This window comes from Carassius gibelio, chromosome A17, assembly GCF_023724105.1.
Source record: "Carassius gibelio isolate Cgi1373 ecotype wild population from Czech Republic chromosome A17, carGib1.2-hapl.c, whole genome shotgun sequence".
NCBI lineage: Eukaryota > Metazoa > Chordata > Actinopteri > Cypriniformes > Cyprinidae > Carassius > Carassius gibelio.
In genome coordinates this window covers 8,747,906-8,771,012 of record NC_068387.1, presented here as the reverse complement: position 1 = coordinate 8,771,012, position 23,107 = coordinate 8,747,906, and the positions used below count along the sequence as shown (strand labels likewise).

Genomic DNA, 23,107 nt, shown 5'->3' with positions numbered 1-23,107 from the left:
TCAATATTAAACCTTTTCACAATATTCACATTTTCTGAGATACTGAATTTGGGATTTTCTTTAGTTGTCAGTTATAATAATCAAAAATTAATAGAAATAAACATTTGACATTTATTGTGTGTGTATAATGAATAAACATAATATACAAGTTTCACTTTTTGAATGGAATTAGTGAAATAAACAAACTTTTTGATGATTTTCTAATTATATGACCAGCACCTGTAGTTAGGATATATATATATAATTATACGGTGGGCTCTTTCATTTAAGTAACTTCACTAGATGACCTGATATTATTGTTTTACTTGTATCAGGTTCCACCTAAGCAAAACATGTAAGGCGGTTTGTTTGTTGAGTATTTCTCAGGGTAAAAATGTCTTGGCTACGGAAGTATGTGAGCATTTCCGTCCTTATTGCCCCAGGAGAAACATGTTGATTAATGACACTGATTTCAGGTGAATACGTGCTTTTTTTTTTTTTTTTCAGTTTTAGCATGAACAGCTGTTTCATATTGAGTTCCTTAAAAGCAAGCAAAGCCTTCTCTCTCACACATGTAGATCAGATTTGTTAATACATTCACAGACTCTATGTATTTTTGTGCAATAAATGTTTTCTCTTATATTCCATGTATTTTACACGTTTTCACATTTGTATTTTTTGTCCACTTTCACACATTTTCCTTGAAGTCACTGGAATGTACAGTACAGCTCATCACTTGTGCACATGCAGTCTTTTCACCAAAGCATAGTACTTTGTACCAAACACAAACAAACAAATGTTGTACTTTGCTACAAAGAAACTGAACTGTCTTAACTTATTAACGAACCATCTCACACAGCTGATTATCAAAATGTTTTATTGATTGTTTTAATCATTCAGATTATGCCTTCAAATCATCAGGAGTATCAGGCTGACAGGATGGATGACTGGCTTTGAAAGCATCAATCTCAATTAAGGTCTGGTTTAACCTTCTGATGGTAGGGAACTGAGACATATCCACCTTGAACCTTTGCAGAGAGTAGAGTCTACATTATAGCATTTTGCATTGCATAAACATTAATTTCAGCTCTAAAGAGACATGTCGTACCTTTCAGCATTGTAGACTTGAGGCACAAGACAAATATCTGCCATGGATATCTAGAATCGTAGCAATGTTTCAAAGCATGTTAAAACTGAATTTAGAATTATTAAAAAACTACTGTTCAAAACCTTTTAATAAATTAATATTTTATTCAGCAAGGATGCATTAAATTGCTCAGAAATGACAGTAAAGGGATTTAAATGTTACATAATATTTCTGTTTAAAGAAATGCTGTTCTTTTTGATGAATGTAATTTCAAACAAGAATAAATTATATTTTAATATATATTCAAATTTCAAATATAAATATATATATATATATATATCAAATATATATTTAATATATATTCAAACTTTTTTTTTCACAATATTACCATTTTTACTATTTTTATACTCTATATGTAGTGAGCATAAGAGACTTCTTTCAAAAGCATTAAACAAAGCAATATTTTGAACAGTAGTGTAAATCACATACTGCTAATTAAATTCATAATATTTGATTTATTTGATAAGGTGCATTAGGGTTATTACCTCATCGCCAACACAGTATTTCCCTGCCGTCTGCTTCAGAATAGGCTCTAAGGCTTCAAATTACACATGCGATAAAAGTCAATTACACAATTAAAGCAATCAGCTATGAAGTAGTGGTCGACAGATATGTGTTTTTTGACTGCCGATATCTTGAAAACCAGGGGGCCGATAACCGATATAAAACCGATATAATTTTTTACAATTATTGTATTTAATATTTAAGAAATTTGAAATCATTTGACAACGGATTCAAAAATAAATGTGTAAAAGAAACATGCTTATACTTTAGATGAAAGTATTTTTCACAAATAAATAATTATTTAATAAAAATATAATTAAAAAGAAAGTAAACACTGTAACCAAAAGGGCGCTCAGTATTCTAGGAAGTTTGTGTGCATTAGGAAATATAAATTTTCAAATAAAGCCAGGGTAACCCTCATTTAACATACAGCACACAGTGAAAATGACATGAATATGACAGAGGCCAAATGCATAAAGCGCAGCATGATTTAAAATCACGAGTTTATAGTTTAAAGCATTCAGTTCACACACACAGACAATCACGCAGAGAACACACGATCATGCTGGATACACATACACACTTCACAAGATTATTAGATAGACTTCTATTCGTATTAGACAGAACTGTTAACTATGACGACGAACAAGAGAGAGAGTGTGAGTACTGTGTGTGCTCAGACGTTAACTTTCTCAGCGCTGTCAAAATAAAAGTCCCGCCTTGAACACATCGGCCAAACAGAAAAACTATAGCCGATATTTGAAAAATGCTAAATATCGGCCGATATATCGGCCATGGCAATACATCTGTCGACCACTACTATGAAGTTACAATATTTGCAGGAAAATGTGTTGAGACCACTGATCTATATATGACTGGATCACTCATCATGTTGAGCCACTGAGTCACATTTAAACCGCTGACCTAAAATAACTCGATTTGAAGCTAATCTGTCAAACGGGATTAGTTGTTATGTCATGTGTATGTAAATACATTTTTACTTCAGGTGATATCTGCAGTGCTTACGGTCTTTTGGGGCAGGATAATCAATATATTTTAATCGTTTAGGTAGGTGTGTCTGTGAACTGACGACACAGATGACTGATCAAACACAAAATATAGCCTATTTCTTTATGAGCATATTTATTCAGGAATTATTAAACATGAAAGTATTAGTATCAGAAATGGATTTGAATATGTTACAGTGAATAATACAATTATGTTGTTAATATTGCGCTATAATGAAATGAAAAGCTTAACTTACTATCTCTGCACTGTACAGTATATAGTCAATTTATTTCTCTAAATAAATTAAATGATTTCAGAATGTGCACTTTGTCGATTATTTTAAATGTTGAGGTCGTGCCCATCAGATTTTTATCATGTTCATAATATTCGTTACTGTAATGAACGTAGCTTTTTAATAAGTAGGGGAAATTCTCTGAAAGATATTTCAGATTTATAAATGCCAACATGTTAGGTCACGTTTTCTTATTAAAATCATACAATTTCATATTTATTCAAAAGAACGTTAACGCACAACTAGGGATTAGCAATAAGGCGGTGCAGCGGCTTCACTTTAATGACGTCATGAGAAATCCAGTTTTATATTATTGATCAGTGGTCGAGACTGTTACTGCAGCAAAGATAAAAATTAAACTGATGCGATGGTTTAAATGACCATGAGATGTAACTACACTGAAATAAAAACTTAATGGGAAAAACTAACCCTCAAATCCTCGGTTGATGAAATGCTGAGCCCACTGTACCTTCTCTGCTCCAATTTTCTGAAGCACATACAGATTCTGAAAAACAGCATTATTGGAAATAATGGGGTCTTTAATGTAATGCTTGATTGATATTCCTTAAATAAAGCACTGATGCTAAATACTTGCTTGTAAAAGACAAATGTTTAAGTTGCAGATGAAAACATGATACTTATGAAAACATTATAGAGACTTGAGTCTACAGTCCCACCTAAAACCATTCAAACAACTTCTTTATGGTTGAAATTGTTACTTTGTGCAACTATAAACACACTTTCATGTCAAACCTGGAGGGGCTGGATCCCAGACGCGATGATGTCACAGATGATGCGGACCTGACCCCTCTGCTTTGGGTCTGCAGGCAGGAGGCTGGGCTCTGGACGAGTCTCCTCAATGTACTGGATGATGGCCAACTGTGGTAAATAACAAAACTATGGAAACATAGAAATAATTTCTTTCTGTGGGCCACAAAGCAGAATGCATGTTCTTACCGACTGAGACAGGGTGATGCCATCAATGGTGACTGCAGGCACTTGCTGCATTGGGTTTATTGCCTTAAATTGATCTGTAAGCTTGTGAAAAAAAGATAATTATTTGAGTTAGCATGGAATGTTATAGACACGGCTAGTGCAGAGATTTCTGCAAATATATAACATTACCTGTTGCCCGCCATCCTTGATGAGATTTACTGCCTTTTGCTCATATTCAATCCCTTTCAATGCAAACGCTGCAAATATTAAAACACGTTTAAATTACATTAGAAAATAAAAACATGACATTTGACATGCTTGAGAGAGATAGATGATGGATGTATTCAAGACTCACCTATCCGTACTCTCCAAGAGCATGAACTTCTATAATATCCATAAAGAACAGGCTAGAACATGACAATATAACAGTCAAATAATGCATTACAAACAATAACTTCGTTTAAGATAAGAAACAACATATTTAACCTTCGCTTGTGTCGCCATAGCATGCATATAACAGTTCAGTTTCTACAGAGACTTTACAAGAAAAACCCACTACTTAGTCAACCAATGAGATGTACCACCGAAAATCCTCCTCCTGGCTGGGTTTCTCGTGACTAAGCAACTTCAGTGGACTTCGGAAGACACATCGGGAAATGATTTCGTTTGTGTGTGCGTTTAGATGCCTGTCATCTCTCAGCTGCAGTGTATGGGATGTACAGGGTTTATGTATTTACCTTGATTAAACGTGCAGCTGATGCACTCATATTAGACCGTCGGTTCCCGAGAAGAATGGATTTCGTTTGAGATGGATTTATACACAACATACACTGTAGCAGTAATGCTCGGTTTACTAGAGAACTTCTTATGAACCGAATCTCGTTGAGGATTCAGTCGAACCGATTCGCGAGCAGGTTGAAATGTGTTCGTTTTGGAATAAAAGGTTGCTGGGAACAATATTGGGTATTATTAATGTGAATATATATATATATATATATATATATATATATATATATATATATATATATATATATATATATATATACATATATATATATATATATATATATATATATATATATATAAATAAACATTATGTATTGTAATTAATAATGTTCTTATTTGTGTTGTTATCCATAGCGTTATAAAAATGTTTGAATAAACAAAACACGTGACACAGTATTATATAATCGAAAACAAATAAGCAACCGTTTTACAAAAAAATAATCATAAAAAAAAAAATGTCACTGCATGACTCAAACGAATCATTTTTTACATAGAATCGAGCCGTTACAGCGAGTCGATTCGCTAAAATGATTCACTAAGATGACTTCAAAACATTTTAGGCTAGTTCAAAGCAGTGACTTGATTTTGTATCAGAACCGAAAAGATTTCACCGAGCTAAATGGTAAGAAGGAACTTCATCAAAAATGGCGATTCACGTTCTAATTAATAATTTACATGTTTATTACCCTATGATCTCTTCCTAAGTAACATCTCTCTCGCTTATGATGTGTGCCTGTGTCATCAAAGAAACGCCCTTCAAGAAACGCGCACTGCAATTGGTCCATCTTTAGACAGATTCTAACCAATTAGATTTCCTGCATTATGGGGAGTATTTGTCTTAAGCGCATGATTGGCTGTTTGAACACTATGTCCCGCCCATTCTTAAAGGCACAGAAGCAAAAACGGATCGTCTGCAGGGCGCAGGGCGCAGGTCTCGGGGCACGTCCTCTGGCGGGGGTTGGACGCACATCAGGGGGCGAATACAACAAATAAACCTACGAATTCTATCATGGCAGCGACATTAATGCGTTCCCTTGTAAAAAAGAGGGTAAGAAACACAAAAACATTGCATTTTACAGTCATACACGTACTATAAGTTTGACGTTATGTCATGTTGTCAAAGTATCAACTTCACAGCCAAACACCACGAGCAGATACTTCGCTGCACACGAGCCATCATCAAAGCAACTATATATGATACATTACAAAAATAGTATACAACATGTTGTAGGAATTGCGAGGAGTTTGTAGCCTAATCACCTTAATTATAGTGCCTCTGCTCTTATCATTTTGCAACAGTTTTTGTCAAGTTCAAAGTGCCACTAAGTGTCACCACACTCTTAGAAAGCATTGGACTTCATGCACGAATACATTTTTTGCAACAAATGAGTCCTATATGCATTCAGAAAAGGAGCTTTTCTTTATCTAAAGAGATTTTTTTTCATGTGTACCTTGATCAAAAGCTATATCTCCCATTAATTTTCTCTCTATGCTGATTATGAACCAAGGTAAACGTAAGTGCACAGCAGTTTTACATGAGGTTTAATATACTGACTGACATCTATTGAAATGATCTGGCCAGACACAATAATGGAGATCATTTAATATTGTACCTGTGTCTGCAGGTCCCTCTTCAGAAGGGACGCATGTGCTACTCCTCTGTGGTAAGTTCATCAGGTATTGGAGAACAAGTTTTGTGCCAAAAGAAATGTGAAAAACATTGTACTCTTAAAAGCACTTTTAAGTGATTATGAGAATCAAGCAGACAATGATCTTTGTATAAATATTGCTTGTATATCCAGTTGTTCTAGGTCGTCAACTGATTTTAAATATCATTCCTTAAGCATTTAACCTGTACACAACCACACACATGAACCTTGCACTAGACTACATGACTTCGATCCGGCAGTGAGCAGAGAAATCAATCTTTTATTCTAGACTTTTGGCTCCGTTTCATAAAAGGAATAACACTAATGTTGTCTTTGTAAAGACTGGAATACACTACACAACACATGTTTTAAAACACTAGGCATCAAACACTTGCAGACCTCGATTCATCCAGACTGCAAATCAGGTTAAAAAAAATCTGAGAAAAGTGAGGTATTCTTCTTGTAAAATGCAAACTATCATCTCATCAGTCACTTGGAAAAGTTTTTATTGTTATAATTGTTAATGAGTTTTTTATGTTTGCCGTTTACATTCATGTTACACAATTGTCTCTGTCCTTTCTCAGTCCACCGCCAAGTTGTTCATTGATGGAAAGTTTGTAGAATCCAAGAGTCCAGAATGGTTGGACATTCACAATCCTGTAAGTTCACACCGTACTAACAGACATCAGTTTAACAGTTTAACACACAGCAGTTTAACAGATTACAGGAACTGACCACACATAGGCCAAGTTAAACCGATTAGATTAATGTGGTTTAGGCACATGTGATTTATGCTAATACACCTGACTAGAAAACACACGACACCTCCTTCGTTAAACCATCATTGAGTATATACAACAGCTTCATTTATTGTTGGTTCTTTATAAATGATTGCTTATTGATTATTTAGTTAACAATGTGCAAAAGGAGCAATTGAGAAAACATTAACTAGTTTCTAGAGCTTTACTGTAATCTGCTTTGCACAGTAGATGCCGTAATAATAGTTTGTTTCTTTGCTCTATTCACTTTGTATATTTAAGAAAGTCTGGTTAATATCACATTAGAGTGGTTTAAGCAGTATGTGTTTTCGGTACAGAAGGTGGACATTTTTTAAGTTGCTTTGGCATACATCTTAAGAACAAATTTTTGTGGTTTGGTTGTTATATGCAGGTGAATCGTTTGTGCTTTGTTTTTATGTTTAGTTAATGTAACTGCAAGTAAGTATAACCATTGTCAGCAATCAGATTTGTTTTGTTTTTTTATAAGTGATCTACTGTATCAGTTCTTTGCAGATTCAAGGCTACAAACCATTAGCATGTACAGTATGTAATGCATATAATGACTATGCTGTCCCCAGGCCACCAACGAGGTCATTGGTCGAGTGCCAAAGGCCACACACGAGGAGATGTTGGCCGCTGTGGACTCATGCTCACGGGCGTACCACACCTGGTCCGAAACATCCATCCTGGCCCGCCAGCAGATCTTCCTTCGCTATCAGCAGCTCATTAAAGACAATATAGTAAGTTACTGCCTCACATCCTCAGCTCATTTGTTTTGCTTTTTTGATTCATCTTTCAATCAACACCTTATTTTAGGGTAGAAATGAGCATAATTTAGGTCTGGTTTGACTAGATCCTGTTCTACACATTTCTTGTGCTCGTTAAATATGGATACTAACTGTAACAGGTGGATCTTCAGTTTAAGGGTTTTCACTGGGATTTCATGGCAATGAAAAAACCTTCAGGTTTGGAAATATTTCAAGAAGGAACCCTGTTTTCAGTAATTATACAAACGGTTATTGACAGTGTTTATTAATTGTCCTTTATTGATTCGTAATGTGAATAGTTAAATGGTAGAGCTAGGGCTACTAAGGCTTCTTACCTTTTTTTTTTCTTTTTTTTGTAGTTTATAAAAAAAATTGCAGTTGTGATCAAAAATTCATTTTTGAAGTTATTGTTTGGTAAAATAATATTTTTTTATTATTCATTTTTTATTATTATGATTATTATGCATATTATTTTATAATTGTCATCATTACATTTAAAAAATATAATAAAATAAAAGTATTTCTGTTGTAATACCGTAATACTATTTCACAGTCAAGTAATAAAACCAAGAACTGAAGACAACAACATAATAGTATTCTTAAAATACAACTGTAAATTACCATGTACTTTTTTTATGCTGAAAAACAGCTGGGAGACCTTAACCTTCTCAGGTTTGTAAACACTTATAAAACACATGCAACCCAAACTCAGAGCAGATGCAGAGATGGAGTTCATGTGAAGCAGCAGTTACTGCTGACTAAGCCACTCTGAAACACTGGATCATGAGCATATTTATTGAAATAAATTCCACCGATTTTGATGAATATACTATGCCATACTGCAGTTATGGTTTTATGTTGATTAATCGTTCTGCCCCACTTCCTGCTAATTGTAAATGTGATTTGATTTGTTGCAGAAAGAGCTGGCAAAGCTGATAACCCTGGAGCAGGGAAAAACCCTGGCTGATGCTGAGGGCGATGTGTTCAGAGGACTGCGTGAGTCTCACTCTTGAGACAGTTCTGTAGCTATATTGAGGGCAGTTAGTAACATGTTAGTTAATTACTAAATGTAGTAGTTATTTAAGATCATAGAGTGTAGAACATTAAACGAAATATTCTATTATTTTCAACCCAGTGACTGCAGTATTTACCAACCTATACTGACTGCTACTACAGACAATAATTTGTGACTCATACTTTAGTATGTGTAAACAAACAGGATGCATTTACAGTAAATACCCTTATAGAAGAGCACAACATATGTGTGATCGAATCAGCTCTGTTTGTGTCCAGTTAATGTGTGTCTAGTCATGACCAACTCAAAAACATAAACCTGATAACTAATGCTTGGTATCCTTGTAACAATACCAGGAAGTGATGTTGTGATCATGAACATGCTGTTAATCATGTACATCTAGATGTTCTGCACACTGTAGGAATGATGTTGGGAACACGAAACCAGAAGTTCCCCCATCTAAAAAAATTAGTCTCAAAGGCCAATTAATACTTTATTTTTGGATATACAATTGATGTTTTGTGCCCCAATTATGCAGTGTGTAATGTAGCTGTATGTGAATTAGGTTTGGGCTGATAGAAGATGCCATCGCCAATGGCTGATAGACATCATGATGTTGAGCCGGCATCGTGACCCCCCCCCCCTTTGAAAGAACGGTCGCTTTTAAGTTTACTTACGAGATTCATGATTGCACACTGTGTATATAGCACCCCCCCTGCCTCCTTGCACTTGCCCCTGCCCCCGCCGATGTTTCATTCTAGACATTGTCAGATGCCAAATTTTTGACCTCGCTAAACTCCAAAGTGAGGGCTTTAGAGAGACTGAAGCTTATAACGGCTTCAAATTAATTGTTTGAGAATCATTGAAAAATGAGGTGATATTATATGTATATTCTATATATATATTTTTACCTTTGCACGCATGTTAACCTATTGCAGGAGTCTCCCAAAACAGGAATAACCATCTTAACGAGAGCGATGTGTGTGTGTGTGTATATACAGGTCCTTCTAAAAAAATTAGTATATTGTGATAAAAGTTCATTATTTTCCATAATGTAATGATAAACTTGCATATATTTTAGATTCGTTGCACACAAACTGAAATATTTCAGGTCTTTTATTGTTTTAATGAAAACCCAAAATTCCTATCTCAAAAAATTAGCATATCATGAAAAGGTTCTCTAAACGAGCTATTAACCTAATCATCTGAATCAACTAATTAACTCTAAAAACCTGCAAAAGATTCCTGAGGCTTTTAAAAACTCCCAGCCTGGTTCATTACTCAATACCGCAATCATGGGTAAGACTGCCGACCTGACTGCTGTCCAGAAGGCCATCATTGACATCCTCAAACGAGAGGGTAAGACACAGAAAGACATTTCTGAATGAATAGGCTGTTCCCAGAGTGCTGTATCAAGGCACCTCAGTGGGAAGTTTGTGGGAAGGAAAAAGTGTGGCAAAAAACGCTGCATGACGAGAAGAGGTGACCGGACCCTGAGGAAGATAGTGGAGAAGGACCGATTCCAGACCTTGGGGGACCTGCGGAAGCAGTGGACTGAGTCTGGAGTAGAAACATCCAGAGCCACCGTGCACAGGCGTGTGCAGGAAATGGGCTACAGAGAAGCAGCACTGGACTGTTGCTCAGTGGTACAAAGTTCTTTTTTCGGATGAAAGCAAATTTTGCATATCATTCGGAAATCAAGGTGCCAGGGTCTGGAGGAAGACTGGGGAGAAGGAAATGCCAAAATGCCTGAAGTCCAGTGTTTTATCAAGGGCAGGGTCAATGCAGCTAGTTATCAGGAGATTTTGGAGCACTTCATGCTTCCATCTGATGAAAAGCTTTATGGAGATGAAGATTTCGTTTTTCAGCATGACCTGACACCTGCTCACAGTGCCAAAAACACTGGTAAATGGTTTACTGACCATGGTATTACTGTGCTCAATTGGCCTGCCAACTCTCCTGACCTGAACCCCATAGAGAATCTGTGTGATACTGTGAAGAGAAAGTTGAGAGACGCAAGACCCAACACTCTGGATGAGCTTAAGGCCGCTATCGAAGCATCCTGGGCCTCCATAACACCTCAGCAGTGCCACAGGCTGATTGCCTCCATGCCACACCGCATTGAAGCAGTCATTTCTGCAAAAGGATTCCCGACCAAGTATTGAGTGCATAACTGAACATAATTATTTGAAGGTTGACCTTTTTTGTATTAAAAACACCTTTCTTTTATTGGTCGGATGAAATATGCTAATTTTTTTAGATAGAAATATGTTTTTTTTTTTTTTTTTTTACAAAAATCATTAATGAAAAGTGACTAAGAAATGTATAATGTTTGTATTTTTTTAACTCTCTATTCAGAATCCTGAAAACATGTAGCATGGTTTCCACATAATGAAAAATGCATTATGCATAATGAAAGTGTGTTACCCTGTGACGTGTATCTGTCACAGAAGTGGGATTTGAATGTTAGGATGTACAGAGTCGATTCTTACTTTTGGGAGACAGTAACTTTATTTATCATGCAATTTTGACTTTACAAAGATTTACAAAGTAAAGATTTCTTTAGAATATCTAGCAGTCTGAATGATTCATTCATGAATGAGCCTTCAACAAAAACTATAAGCGTCACAACTGTTTTCAGCATTGATAATAATAAGAAATGTTTTTTCAGCAACAAATCAGCATATTGGAATGATTCCTGAAGGATCACGTTTAATGATGCTGAAAATTCAGCTTTGCATCACAGGAATAAATTACAAATTAAAAAGTTACTTAAGTTTTTTATTTTACAGTATTTTTTTTTATTAAGGTAGCCTTAGTGAACATACTTTTTTAAAACCTTTAAAAAAGTCTTACCAACTCCAAACTTTTGAATGGTATTGCAGCTCTTTTTCAAGCTTCACATTTCCGCTTCATTATACAGTAAGTACTGTATTCACCGTAAAGTTATTTTCTGTTCGGTTATACAGACTGAAATTAACAACATAAAACACACTTCAGATGAAGCATTATTGGCTGTTTGGGCCTAAGAAAAGTCTTTGGCCCCATAACTGTTTGCACATTTTGTTTGTGTGCCTTCCCATTATTTACTCTAGTTGTTTGTTGGTCTTGCAGAGGTGGTGGAGCACACCTGCAGTATCACATCCCTTATGCTGGGAGAGACCCTCCCCTCCATCACTAAAGACATGGACACGTACACATACCGGCTGCCCATCGGTGTATGTGCCGGAATTGCCCCCTTCAATTTCCCTGCCATGATTCCACTGTGGATGTTCCCAATGGGCATGGTGTGTGGGAACACATATTTATTGAAGCCCTCGGAGAGAGTGCCTGGCTGTGCCATGATGCTGGCCAAACTCCTGCAGGACGCCGGCGCTCCGGATGGAACATTAAACATAATCCACGGACAGCATGATGGTATGGAAATTATGGAAGCATAAGGGATATAAATATTTTAACCACATTATGAATCGAGATTCTGTGTGCAGATAACAAAATGATTTTTCCCCATGTGCTATTATAGCTGTGAACTTCATCTGTGACCATCCTGCCATCAAAGCCATCAGTTTTGTAGGCTCCAACCAGGCTGGCGAGTACATCTATGAGAGAGGCTCCAAAAATGGCAAAAGAGTGCAGAGCAACATGGTTGGTTCTGAAGAAGTTAATGCATTTCACAGAAAACCATATTGCATATGAAATTCTGCTCTGTTATGAGCAACACAAAGTTCACCATAAAAATTAACATTTTTGTTCCAAACCCATACAATTCAGGTTAAGATTCAAGGGACTTCTGTCGCTTCATTGAAACTAATATCCAAAAAAGGTCTTAGGCTTTCATTCTCTAGGTTTGGAATGACATTAGTGTAAATTTTCATTTTTGGGTGATCTATCCCTTTATGATGTCTAAACTTCTTTAAATACGTAGTTCCATATTATTTACTTAATTCCATGGAACATGAAAGGTGAGTTTTGAAGAACATCCTGGCCACACGTTTCAACATACTGAACGCTATTGAAAAAATCTTTTTTTTTTTTTATTTAACAACAATGAATTTATTCCGCAAAGGTGGTACAGAAACACTTCTGAAGTGGCATTTAGGTGTCTTTACACACTATTTAATGCTGCTCAGAGGTGGCATGAATGCATTTACACAGCAAATGCACTTTTATCAGTAAAAGAGCTTTCACTGGAGCAGAAACCATCATCAGTCAATAACTACACTGCATTTACAAAATAGGCCTTTTCAAAAAAAAAAAAAATCTATATAGTGTCTTTGCATCTTCTTTGAAGTTTGATCCCGCTCATTCACTTTCATTATATAGAAAAGATTGGTCAGGATGTTCTTTAAAAAAGAAGAGGAGAAATTAGCTAAAATTTATTATGCTCTTTTTTTTTTTTTTTGTAACATTATACAGTTGCTCAAGTCGCAAGCAACTTTTTCCCATCTATGTAGCCTGCCTACCCATGTGTATCTGATTCTCAGCACTGCAATGGCCAGATGGTGGCAGAATTTGATTACAAATGAATCTGTGTCAATCTGGTTCATTCTTAACCTCCACAATGAGGCTGCAATTTTAGACTCAAGATTTAGGAATCTGGAGATTAGCACTGTCCATTCTTTATAGCTTTGAGTGTTAGCATGACGGACTTAAAGATGATGAACAGCAGTGTAAGTCAAACTGTGACTTAAAATATGCACTATCATTATTCATATGCCTTCTATTTAATACAGTGTATCCCACCTCCTTTGCCTCCCACTGCAGATAAACTTCATTTTCTGAAACCCCACAGCAGCTGGATCTTATGCCAGTGTATTATAAATATGTTTTCAAGATGGTAAACTGCGCTCCGTCAGATTTACTTCCCCCGCTTTTACTCTGCGTATTTTCACTTATTGTACAAGAATTTGTCATTTGGTGAAAATGTGGAGCTGCTTCCTTACAATCTAATTTTCTGTTCACCAGGGGGCAAAGAATCACGGTGTGGTGATGCCTGATGCCAACAAAGAGAACACACTAAACCAGCTGGTTGGTGCTGCTTTCGGAGCAGCAGGTCAGAGATGTATGGCACTTTCCACGGCTATCCTCGTAGGAGAAGCTCGAAACTGGTTGCCTGAACTGGTCGAACGTGCAAAGGGTCTCAGTGTCAATGCAGGTACTCAAGCTTTATTATATTGATCCGTTCTGATACTAAAGAACCCCCAGTACTGCACATTTTATGTGTCTCACAAATCTGATCCTGTTTGGTTGCACTGTGTGTCCTAGTCAGGCGCAACACAATAAAGGCCAAAATATGTCCACACGAGTTATCGAGTTTGTTGCATGTAGCAAATGTGTCTATATGCACTTGCAAAGGTTGGCACACTCCGCTGTTTGTTAGATGGAGCAAAATAAGAAAAAAAGTTAAGTATACCTAGAGAAATAATGACAGAAGCCATGCAACAACATTTTTAACACCAATGAGTTTTTGCTCAACATTGAATATGCCAGTTGGCTGTGGTTCTGTTGGATCCCATATAATATTTTGCTCTCATTAAAAAATAAGAAGTGTTTGTTTTGGGGTTTTTCTGCCAGTTAGGACACAGTGACACAATATTGACCAGTTCCGTTATTTGCATTTCTGGGGCTACCAAGACTAAGATGCACTGTGCTATACCTGGAAAACCTATACCTTAAATATCACAAATAGATTACTTTTCCATGACGTTCATTGAATAAAATCTCTTTTTGTCCGCTGTTCCTTTCTATGTAGAGTTTCTCCAGATTCATGCCCTTTCTTTTATCCCTCTTTTTTGGCCTTTTTGTTGACCACCCATGCCTTCGTGACCACACCTCTCCCAGAGCAACTTAAAGCATGTTCAGCTCACCCAGAGGATAGACGCACTATTTGTCTTGGTCATGCCACAAAGCAGAAGCACATTTTGTGGTAAAAAGGGGACCAGAAATTAGTATGGGCCGATCAAATGTTTAAAAAAAAAAAAAAAATCTGCCGATGAAAATTGTAATTGTAATCAAAGAAGGTTAACCGCAGCTGCTATTCTGAAACCCTGTAACAGCCCTCAAAGACATACTTCCTCAGGGTATCTAAAACTGTGTGTGTGGATGTGAGTTTTTTCATATGTGTACAGTATGTGTTTGCATATCTCAGAACCAATCCCTTTGGTTACAACCCAGGAAAATGGGTAAATTAAAGGAAAGTCATCCCCTGTATTCAGCAAAAATCAACAAAACAAATGATACAGAAAGCATTTCTCCAGACTTTAGGATGCCTAAACTTTTGGTTAACCAACTAAACGGTTGTTTGGAAGAGAAACCGCTACATTTTCTCCCAGCTATCCACCAAACTCATCTACAGTACAGTAATAATTCAGCAAATTGGTGCATCTAGGTTGTGCTCTGAATTACCAACATATTTAATGAATAGCATGTTCTTTCAGAAATTGTAACATAGTGCCACGTGTGATGAAAATGAAGTGAATGAGTTTCCATTCTGACGGTTTAGACTAAAACATGTTGTAATTGCCTTGGTTTGAGTGAGTTTTGTAAAACCTCCCTAGCTTCTTAATCAGGTCTTTATCTTTCTGTTATTTCTTCGGTAAGGTGACCAGCCTGGAGCTGATGTGGGACCTCTTATCTCACCTCAGGCCAAAGAGCGAGTCAACAGTCTTATTCAGAGTGGCGTGGATGAGGGTGCCAAGGTGCTACTTGATGGCAGGAATGTGAAGGTCAAGGGTTACGAAAATGGGAACTTCGTAGGACCAACCATCGTTAGCAATGTCACGGTGAGAGCTACAATACCTACAGTGCAACTTACTCAGCCTCATGTCGTTCCAAACCTGTATGACTTTCTTCTGTGAAACACCAAAAGAAGATCATTTAAAGAATGCATCTGATTTTTTAATCCATACATTGAAAGCCAGTGGGGTTGTTTTGGATCCAAATGACTTGAACTAAAATGTAAAATCTTATTTTGCATTCCGTAGACTTAAAGCTGCAGTTGGTAACTTTTGACACTCTAGCGGTTAATAAACAGAACTGCTTGCGTCTTGCGGAAGAACATCGTAGCCGGAACTACTTCTCTCTGTTTATGTCTATGAAGAATTACAAAGGTGCTGGGTTACTCCGCCGCGGTCTACCCCGAAGCAATCTAAAATAGTCCGAATATAAACACTTATTATAGGTGCACCCTAGTGATTCAGGACAAGCCAAAAACACGGTTTGGAAAATGGATTCATGGTGTACTCGCTTATTATAAACATTTTTCTACATTTTGAACACAAACAAAGTTACGGACCACAGATCTGATTGGTTGTTTTTCACCGGGAGCGATGGAGTTTCTGCAAATGGCAATAGGACACTGGGAGGAGCCAGAGGAGCTTGATTTTTTCACAGATTATCTGTCTCATATTCTACTGTCAGGAAATATTTTTTTACAAAAGTTACCTACTGCAGCTTTAAGAAAGTCATATGTTTGCAACAACATGGTAGTGAGTAAATCTCTTTAATTGCTGTAAGTTTGGATATGTATCATGCAAAGGCCTTGTAATGTTCTACACTAGTTGCTTGTCCTAATTTAATTTCAGCCGGACATGAAGTGCTATAAGGAGGAGATATTTGGACCCGTGTTGGTGGTCCTGGAGGCCGACAGCTTGGACGATGCCATCAGAATAGTCAATAAGAACCCATACGGCAACGGTACTGCCATCTTCACCACCAATGGTGCCGCGGCTCGTAAATACACCCATCAAGTTGATGTTGGACAGGCGAGTTTTCTTTCACTCTTTTTATACATGAACAGAGCAAGGTTTAAAATACAAATTCCCAATGCATAAAACATTCATATCTGGACCAACTTACACAGCATGTAAAGTTGAAATTAGTGTAACTTGACACAGCATTTTAAAAACACAGCCCTCATGTGTGAGAGCAAAGGTCATGCAAATCCGTCTAGCACCTTTACATTAAAAAAAAGCAATGGAAAAGTAGTACATCGGTATGGAAAAATGACCCCTAACAGTGTTGAAACAGTATCTGTGTGACTTGAGATGGGTACATGCAAGGGTCAGACCTTTAAGAGACCTCGGTCAGTCTACGACTGTGGAAAACTCCCTCCTTACAGACGATGTTGTTGTTCACTTATGTCGTATTAGGCACCTCTACATGTCATGTAGGCTCTGGACAAGACCCTTGAAGGTGAAGAGTTCCAGGCAGCCCTCTAGAGTAAATATTAGGACATGATGTAAATGTGTAAAATTCCCTTGGCGCCACTCTCTGACCCAAAACCAAAAAGCACAGTTTAGATACAAGTGTTGCTTCTCTGCCAGCCATATGTAATGTAAAGATGCAAAATGTATGTAAAGACAGTGTGTATATGCATGTATAATTGTTTTTTTTTTCCATTGGGCTTACCTTGTTTGCCACAGCTTTAAAAAAAAATTTAAAAACAGCTGTGACCAGAAAACATAGTTCATAGCAAATATGTGCCTTTTAATAAAAACAGCACTATGCATAAATATTTTGCTGGTAAAGCCCAAAGACTTAAATTAAACTCAAGAGGAATTCCTTGTAACCTGTTGATCTGGTGGTTATGCAAATGCCGCCCCCTTTTTTTACCCAGTTTGTTTGCCCGTGGCGAGCAGCTCTGCGATTCACGTGCTGGAGTACACTGCACGAGCCATGTGCTGCGCTGGCCTCCGAAGCCCCCGCACGCGAGAACCTCCTTTTGCTTTTTTTCCTCTGTCCACTCCCTCACGAGTCACCTTCGGCCAAAAGGCTCAAATTGTGCAACTGCATTTAAAAAAAAAAAAAAAAGTTTCAAAGAGCTCTGCCAGTTTCCAGCCTCACTCCACCCCCAAAAATCTAATGTTTTGTTTAGTTATTCTCTGCCTGCATTGCTTTTCTCGGTTGGTACACAAATGATTGTGGCTTTAAGTTGTGTGTCGACTGCTTCGTAAACACATTCAATAGAATGAGCTGATTGTTTCACACTTTCCATACACGGCTGAAGCCCAACAGCAGCTTGAAAAGATGTGCAAGTTTCTTCAACTTCAGACACGTTTATGGCTCAGGCTTTTATTTTTATTAGAACTAATTTAAACAGAGATGTTAACTATTGTCACATACTCACTTTGAAACTTTAAAGTATGCATGAAATGAAAATTCTGTATGCTCAATGCATAATAATTGATTATATTGTGAAAGATTCACTTAAATGTATGTTTAATTTAAATTATTTTTTTACTTTGTAAAAATGCCATCATTGGATCTTCCAGTGAAGCGGCAGACTTTTTTCTGGTGATGTATGCTAGACTTCTCTGCATAAAAACCCTGTCCTTTTCATACAATCAGGCTCGCATTCGGATCTGCCTCCATCCAGTAAACAATAAATAAATGAAGCAACCAGGTTGTTTCACTCACATGTGATATTATGGAAGAAATTGTTCCTTCTACAGTCAAAAATATGAATTTTAAATATTAAATCTACGATAATCTAAAGAGTGTAATAATCTGGAGTCATTTTGTGCGTAGAAATTCCCCCAATGTAAAATGAAATGTGATAAATTATATTTTTGTGCGTCATTTCAGGTTAAGCTGTAACGGTCAGTTTATCCAAAATATAATGTAATTGCATTCATGTAGATTACTGAAAGGAGAAGAAATTGGTCATTTTGTTTCGAAATTGTCAGTTTAGTCAAAGAATGCTATTAAACATTACGTGGTTGAGGTAAGACTCTGGAAGGACGTTTCTATACTTTCAGAAAAAAAGACAATTCTTCTACTGATAATGTGTGAAATGTGCTTAAAAAAATAAATATAATTTCTTTTTTTTTAAAGTCCACAGGGCACATAGCTGAACAAACTCGTCTCTGAAAAAAAAAAAAAAAAAAAAAAATAAATCTACTGGGATCATTCTCCTGCTTTTGCTTGCTGTTTAGTAAAGGTTAACACAAATTTTAAACTGTAGTTTTGTTAAACTGTCTTATTTTTGGACTTTAATTGCAACATTGACATTGAAGCGCAGAGGGCATGCTCTTCAGTACACACTGAAAAAGTTTACATTGAGTAGGGAGAATAACGTGAAGCGGTAATGTCTCTCCCACATGGTGTCTAGTGACGCGAGGAAAGCATACAGCTTTCTGCAGCAGACAAAAATGCATTTGCGTCTGACAGGTATGTGGATATCTTAACTGTCGTCAGGGTGTGAGTGTGTCAGATATGTGAGATGCAGAGAACATGACCGCTCAAGAGGCCAAACGCAGCTGACCTCTGAGATGCCTGTTAATGCACCGCATTTTTTTTTTATAGATTGGAGTTAATGTACCGATCCCCGTCCCACTGCCCATGTTTTCATTCACCGGGTCCAGAGCCTCCTTCAGGGGTGACACCAATTTCTATGGAAAGCAAGTAAGTACTGGATATCAGGGTATTTTGCTGTGAAGAATATGTTTATATTAGACACTGAAACACAATAGTCTTTTAACTCTTTCCCTGCCAGCTTAATTTTTTTTTTTTTTTTTAATTAAAATAAAATTGCCAGCCGCCATCGGCATTTGTCATAAGATTTTCATGGTCCCCAGAGTAGTTTGTTGTATGAATATCTGAACATGCAATATGTCAAAAGAGCCTCTCCTTAAAAAAATAAATAAATCTAGCTTCATGCATTTTTATAAACAATTGAATGTGGGTAAGTTTCATACAAATAAAAAGCTAAATTTTGAACAAAAAACATTTTGTTTTTTGTAAAATAAAACGTCTCGATCTTATTCAGAATGATGATTAATAAATAGATGGAAAAGATTGCTTCAATCAACTCCTCCAAAGTTTGCATGAACCACTTCCTGGGTCGACATTTCATTTAGTAACATTAGGCAGTTTTGGGTTTGTTTGGAGTAAACATTTTATGGTTTGCAGTTTAAGATACCTGTTTATTTATTTAATTATTTATTTATTTTTGCTATTTATTTGTTTTTATGCTATTTAAAAAAAGGGAAAATTATACTTGAAATAAAACTCCACACTTCTGTATAGGGCTGGGCGATCTGAGGAAAAATTCATATCTCTCTATTTTTTGTCTGATTTGCGGTATAAGGTAGTCTATATCTTGGTATTTTGGATTAAACAAATAAAGTGAATGTAAGCATAGGCATATATTAGGGTTAAAATCTCATTACATTGTAACATAAAATTGCAGTCTAATGTGTGTGTGTGTGTGTGTATATATATATATATATATATATATATATATATATATTAAAGCAGAAGTTAAAGTTAAAAATGAAAATGATTAAAAAGCACAGACTGAGTAAAAAGCCTATTTTGATTACCCCATTACACTTTACAGTTAGTGCTATCATACAAATACACTTACTTATAGGTTTAAAATTCTACATGTCACATTTAATGTCCAACTATAAATATTTCAGCAAAATGTATACATTAGAATTATTGCGCTCCTGTTTCATTGAGCTCATCTGTTTGGCGCGCATGCGCGGCTGCGCTCGACTAGCGGAGAATCGCTGAAGCAAAAGCTCATGCACTTCTGACAGCAAAATGGAAATATTTCCATTGGTTTTTAAACATTTACAGATGGAGAATGATATGTGCAATGTAAGTTATGCATTAAGGAAAACAGCACATCTCAAACACGTCTCTCTCAGTCTCTGTCAGCCTCACGCAGCCTTTCTGTCAGAGCTTCTAACGGGGCGAGCGCGAGCCGCTTTGAACTGAAACTATAAACTATAGGCTACTAGGAAAGAAACAAAACGCAGAAATTATTTAAATGCAAAACAAACACCACAAGCAGCTATTGACTGCCCACGAACAGGAAATATTACTTATTTGCTTCATATTTCGATTCGTTAATGTCTTTCTTTTTTTTTCTTCTTCTTTTCTTAGAAAAATAAAATTATGGGTTAAAAGTGCATTGTAACGCAAATATTACTGAACATGTACCGAGTAAAATATTACTGAAAATTGATTAGTAATGCCTTACATTACTGCGTTACAGAAAAAAGTAATATGTTACTGTAATGCATTACTTTTGTAATGCGTTACTCCCAACACTGGTTATTTTACATATGCATGTTATTACATATGCGATTTCTTGCTTCTGCTGTTTCTTCATCGTGTTTTGATCCAGGGATTCAGTACTCATTCAGAAGATGTGTATTAGCGCCTCCTACTGTATAACAGTGAAAACATGGAAAGACAGAATATTCCATCAATGGCAGGGAAAGAGTTAATAATTTGGACATTGTAAATGAGGACTACAAGGGGACTAAGTTCCAAAAAAATTATAAAAAATGAATTTCATTAACAGTTAGCTAGTGACAACACTTAAGTTGAACACAAATAATTTTCCAAATTGCTTATTTTGAAGGAATTTGTTTGAAACATTGCAGAGGAAAATCAGATTCATTGTAGATTTAGGCTTTAAATTGAACCATATTGAACCGAATGTTGCTAAATGCTTTGAAAAGTAGAAAACTTGTTAGGAATACTGTTTTTCTAATCAAATACGGAAATTAAGATATTCAAATCATTTATTAAATTAATATTTAAAAAAAAGTCCCAATTGACAATTAAAAAAATTGCTGTTTCAATTTTACCAAGGATCAAAACAATTTCATGTCTTCCCCAAATGAACCAGCTAGTTTAAAATCAGGTCACATCTGAAGTGTGTCTATTTGGGTATAAAATTTCTTCAGCTGTAGTTTGTCATAAAATAATGACTGACATGTTTTGAAGCAAGTGGTTTATTGCTCCCGCCAGCCTAAGTTTGCCAGCCACCTGCCATTTCTCATGTGATGTCATTGTCATTTTGAGAGTGTATTAAATAGATGACTAATCTTGAGTCATTGTTTAGTCTGAAGTATTTTGCTATTCTTTCCATCGCAGGGCATTCAGTTCTACACACAAATCAAAACTGTTACCGCGCAGTGGAAGGCAGAAGATGCTACACTGAAGTCCCCCGCTGTTACCATGCCAACAATGGGACGTTAAGTAATTAATACAATTTTGCCGCCAAATTCTTCAACAATACTTTTAACTACTGTACAGATTGATATTTTCAAACATACTGTCATATGTGTAGTTAAGTAATTCCAAAGATTTGATTTTTGTTCAACAAATGTAGCATGTGTTGCTTTAAACACATTTGTCAAATGGTTTGCCGTTCTTACCCTGATCTAGATGAAAGACGTTAAATATGAATGTCTATATAAATATGCAACATTTGTGAACTGTTGTTAACTAGAAGACTGCTTTGGTCTGTTTACCTCAATAAACAAGACAATGAATTTGCTCTTCTTAATGTTATCTATTGTAGGGTACATTTACACTACATTGGTGTGTTAAAAATGTAAAAGTTTTACCTTTGCGCTTTTCATGTACCGACAACAACATTGTCAAAATGATCCACAAAAATTACTTAATTGCTGTAGTATGTCAGGCCAGTAGTTGACAATAGCCGTTTTTCCATCCAAAGTTGCGAACTTAACTTGGAATATTGCGCAAAACATTCGCGAACAAGCCCTGTTTCCATCCAACGAGTCAAAGAACAAAATCCGCTGGTAAGTCAGGATTTACCATCCCATAGCGCAAAATTGCATAAATGTTTTGATGCGCTTGAAGGAATTTATTCGCGAAATGCATTTCCATCTCCCATTATTCAAATTATCCCTTTTGTTCGCACAAGTCAAAACCACCTCAAGCAAGCATGATTCATGCATTGTTATTCGAAATTCAATGTTTCCACCACTCAATTCTAATGCGATACTTAAAAATTCACATTAAAAGCAGGTTGATAGAAACCCAGCTAATGTCACTTTGTAAAGAAACACTATGTGAACATAATATGAATGTGAATTATGGCAATGTTTTTGCAAATTTGCATTTTTGTAGTTTACATGGAGACAATATATGTATGATTTGATTCTTGGGTTATAAAGAACTTATGATGTGATTCCTTAGCAACCCTGTTTGTGAGACAGCACTCTGTAGTTTGCCATTAATTATGGTGAACCAGCACATAGAAGATGCAAAGCTGAGATAAATTACTCTGGATCTTCATCTTACAGCTTGACTGCAATGTCTGCTAAACAACCAACCTCAGATGGAGTAAATCTTGGAAACGCTTTGTAATTTGCATGGCGTCCTCTGGCATGCTAGTGTCTAACCCTGGATGGCTGGCACCCTTGGAAAAAGCTGACAAAGCCAAGAGATGGGCTGGTTTCTTATGTGGGCA

The 23,107-nt window shown here is 36.3% G+C and overlaps 2 protein-coding genes across 4 annotated transcripts; one reads left to right on the top strand and one right to left on the bottom strand.

The window, feature by feature from the left end:
- Positions 1-839: 839 nt before the first annotated feature.
- On the bottom strand, positions 840-4,760 carry gstz1 (glutathione S-transferase zeta 1). Of its 2 annotated transcripts, none has more exons than XM_052530256.1 (9): positions 4,604-4,760; positions 4,222-4,273; positions 4,056-4,123; positions 3,888-3,968; positions 3,684-3,809; positions 3,360-3,435; positions 1,612-1,664; positions 1,088-1,137; positions 840-1,007 (listed from the first exon to the last, which is right to left on the bottom strand). In XM_052530256.1, the coding sequence occupies exons 1-9, from the start codon at positions 4,691-4,693 to the stop codon at positions 881-883; spliced, it is 723 nt and encodes a 240-aa protein (XP_052386216.1). In that variant the 5' UTR covers positions 4,694-4,760; the 3' UTR covers positions 840-880. The 2 variants fall into 2 exon arrangements, with proteins under 2 accessions (XP_052386216.1, XP_052386217.1); XM_052530257.1 differs by lacking the exon at positions 4,604-4,760 and adding an exon at positions 4,353-4,499.
- Positions 4,761-5,532: 772 nt separating this feature from the next.
- On the top strand, positions 5,533-22,160 carry LOC127933334 (methylmalonate-semialdehyde dehydrogenase [acylating], mitochondrial). 2 transcript variants are annotated; one of them, XM_052530255.1, is made up of 12 exons: positions 5,533-5,700; positions 6,278-6,316; positions 6,886-6,960; positions 7,659-7,820; positions 8,765-8,843; positions 11,977-12,279; positions 12,386-12,507; positions 13,828-14,017; positions 15,463-15,644; positions 16,446-16,625; positions 19,168-19,266; positions 21,760-22,160. In XM_052530255.1, the coding sequence occupies exons 1-12, from the start codon at positions 5,662-5,664 to the stop codon at positions 21,862-21,864; spliced, it is 1,575 nt and encodes a 524-aa protein (XP_052386215.1). In that variant the 5' UTR covers positions 5,533-5,661; the 3' UTR covers positions 21,865-22,160. The 2 variants fall into 2 exon arrangements, with proteins under 2 accessions (XP_052386215.1, XP_052386214.1); XM_052530254.1 differs by lacking the exon at positions 6,278-6,316 and having other exon boundaries at positions 5,589-5,700.
- The last annotated feature ends 947 nt before the right edge of the window (positions 22,161-23,107 follow it).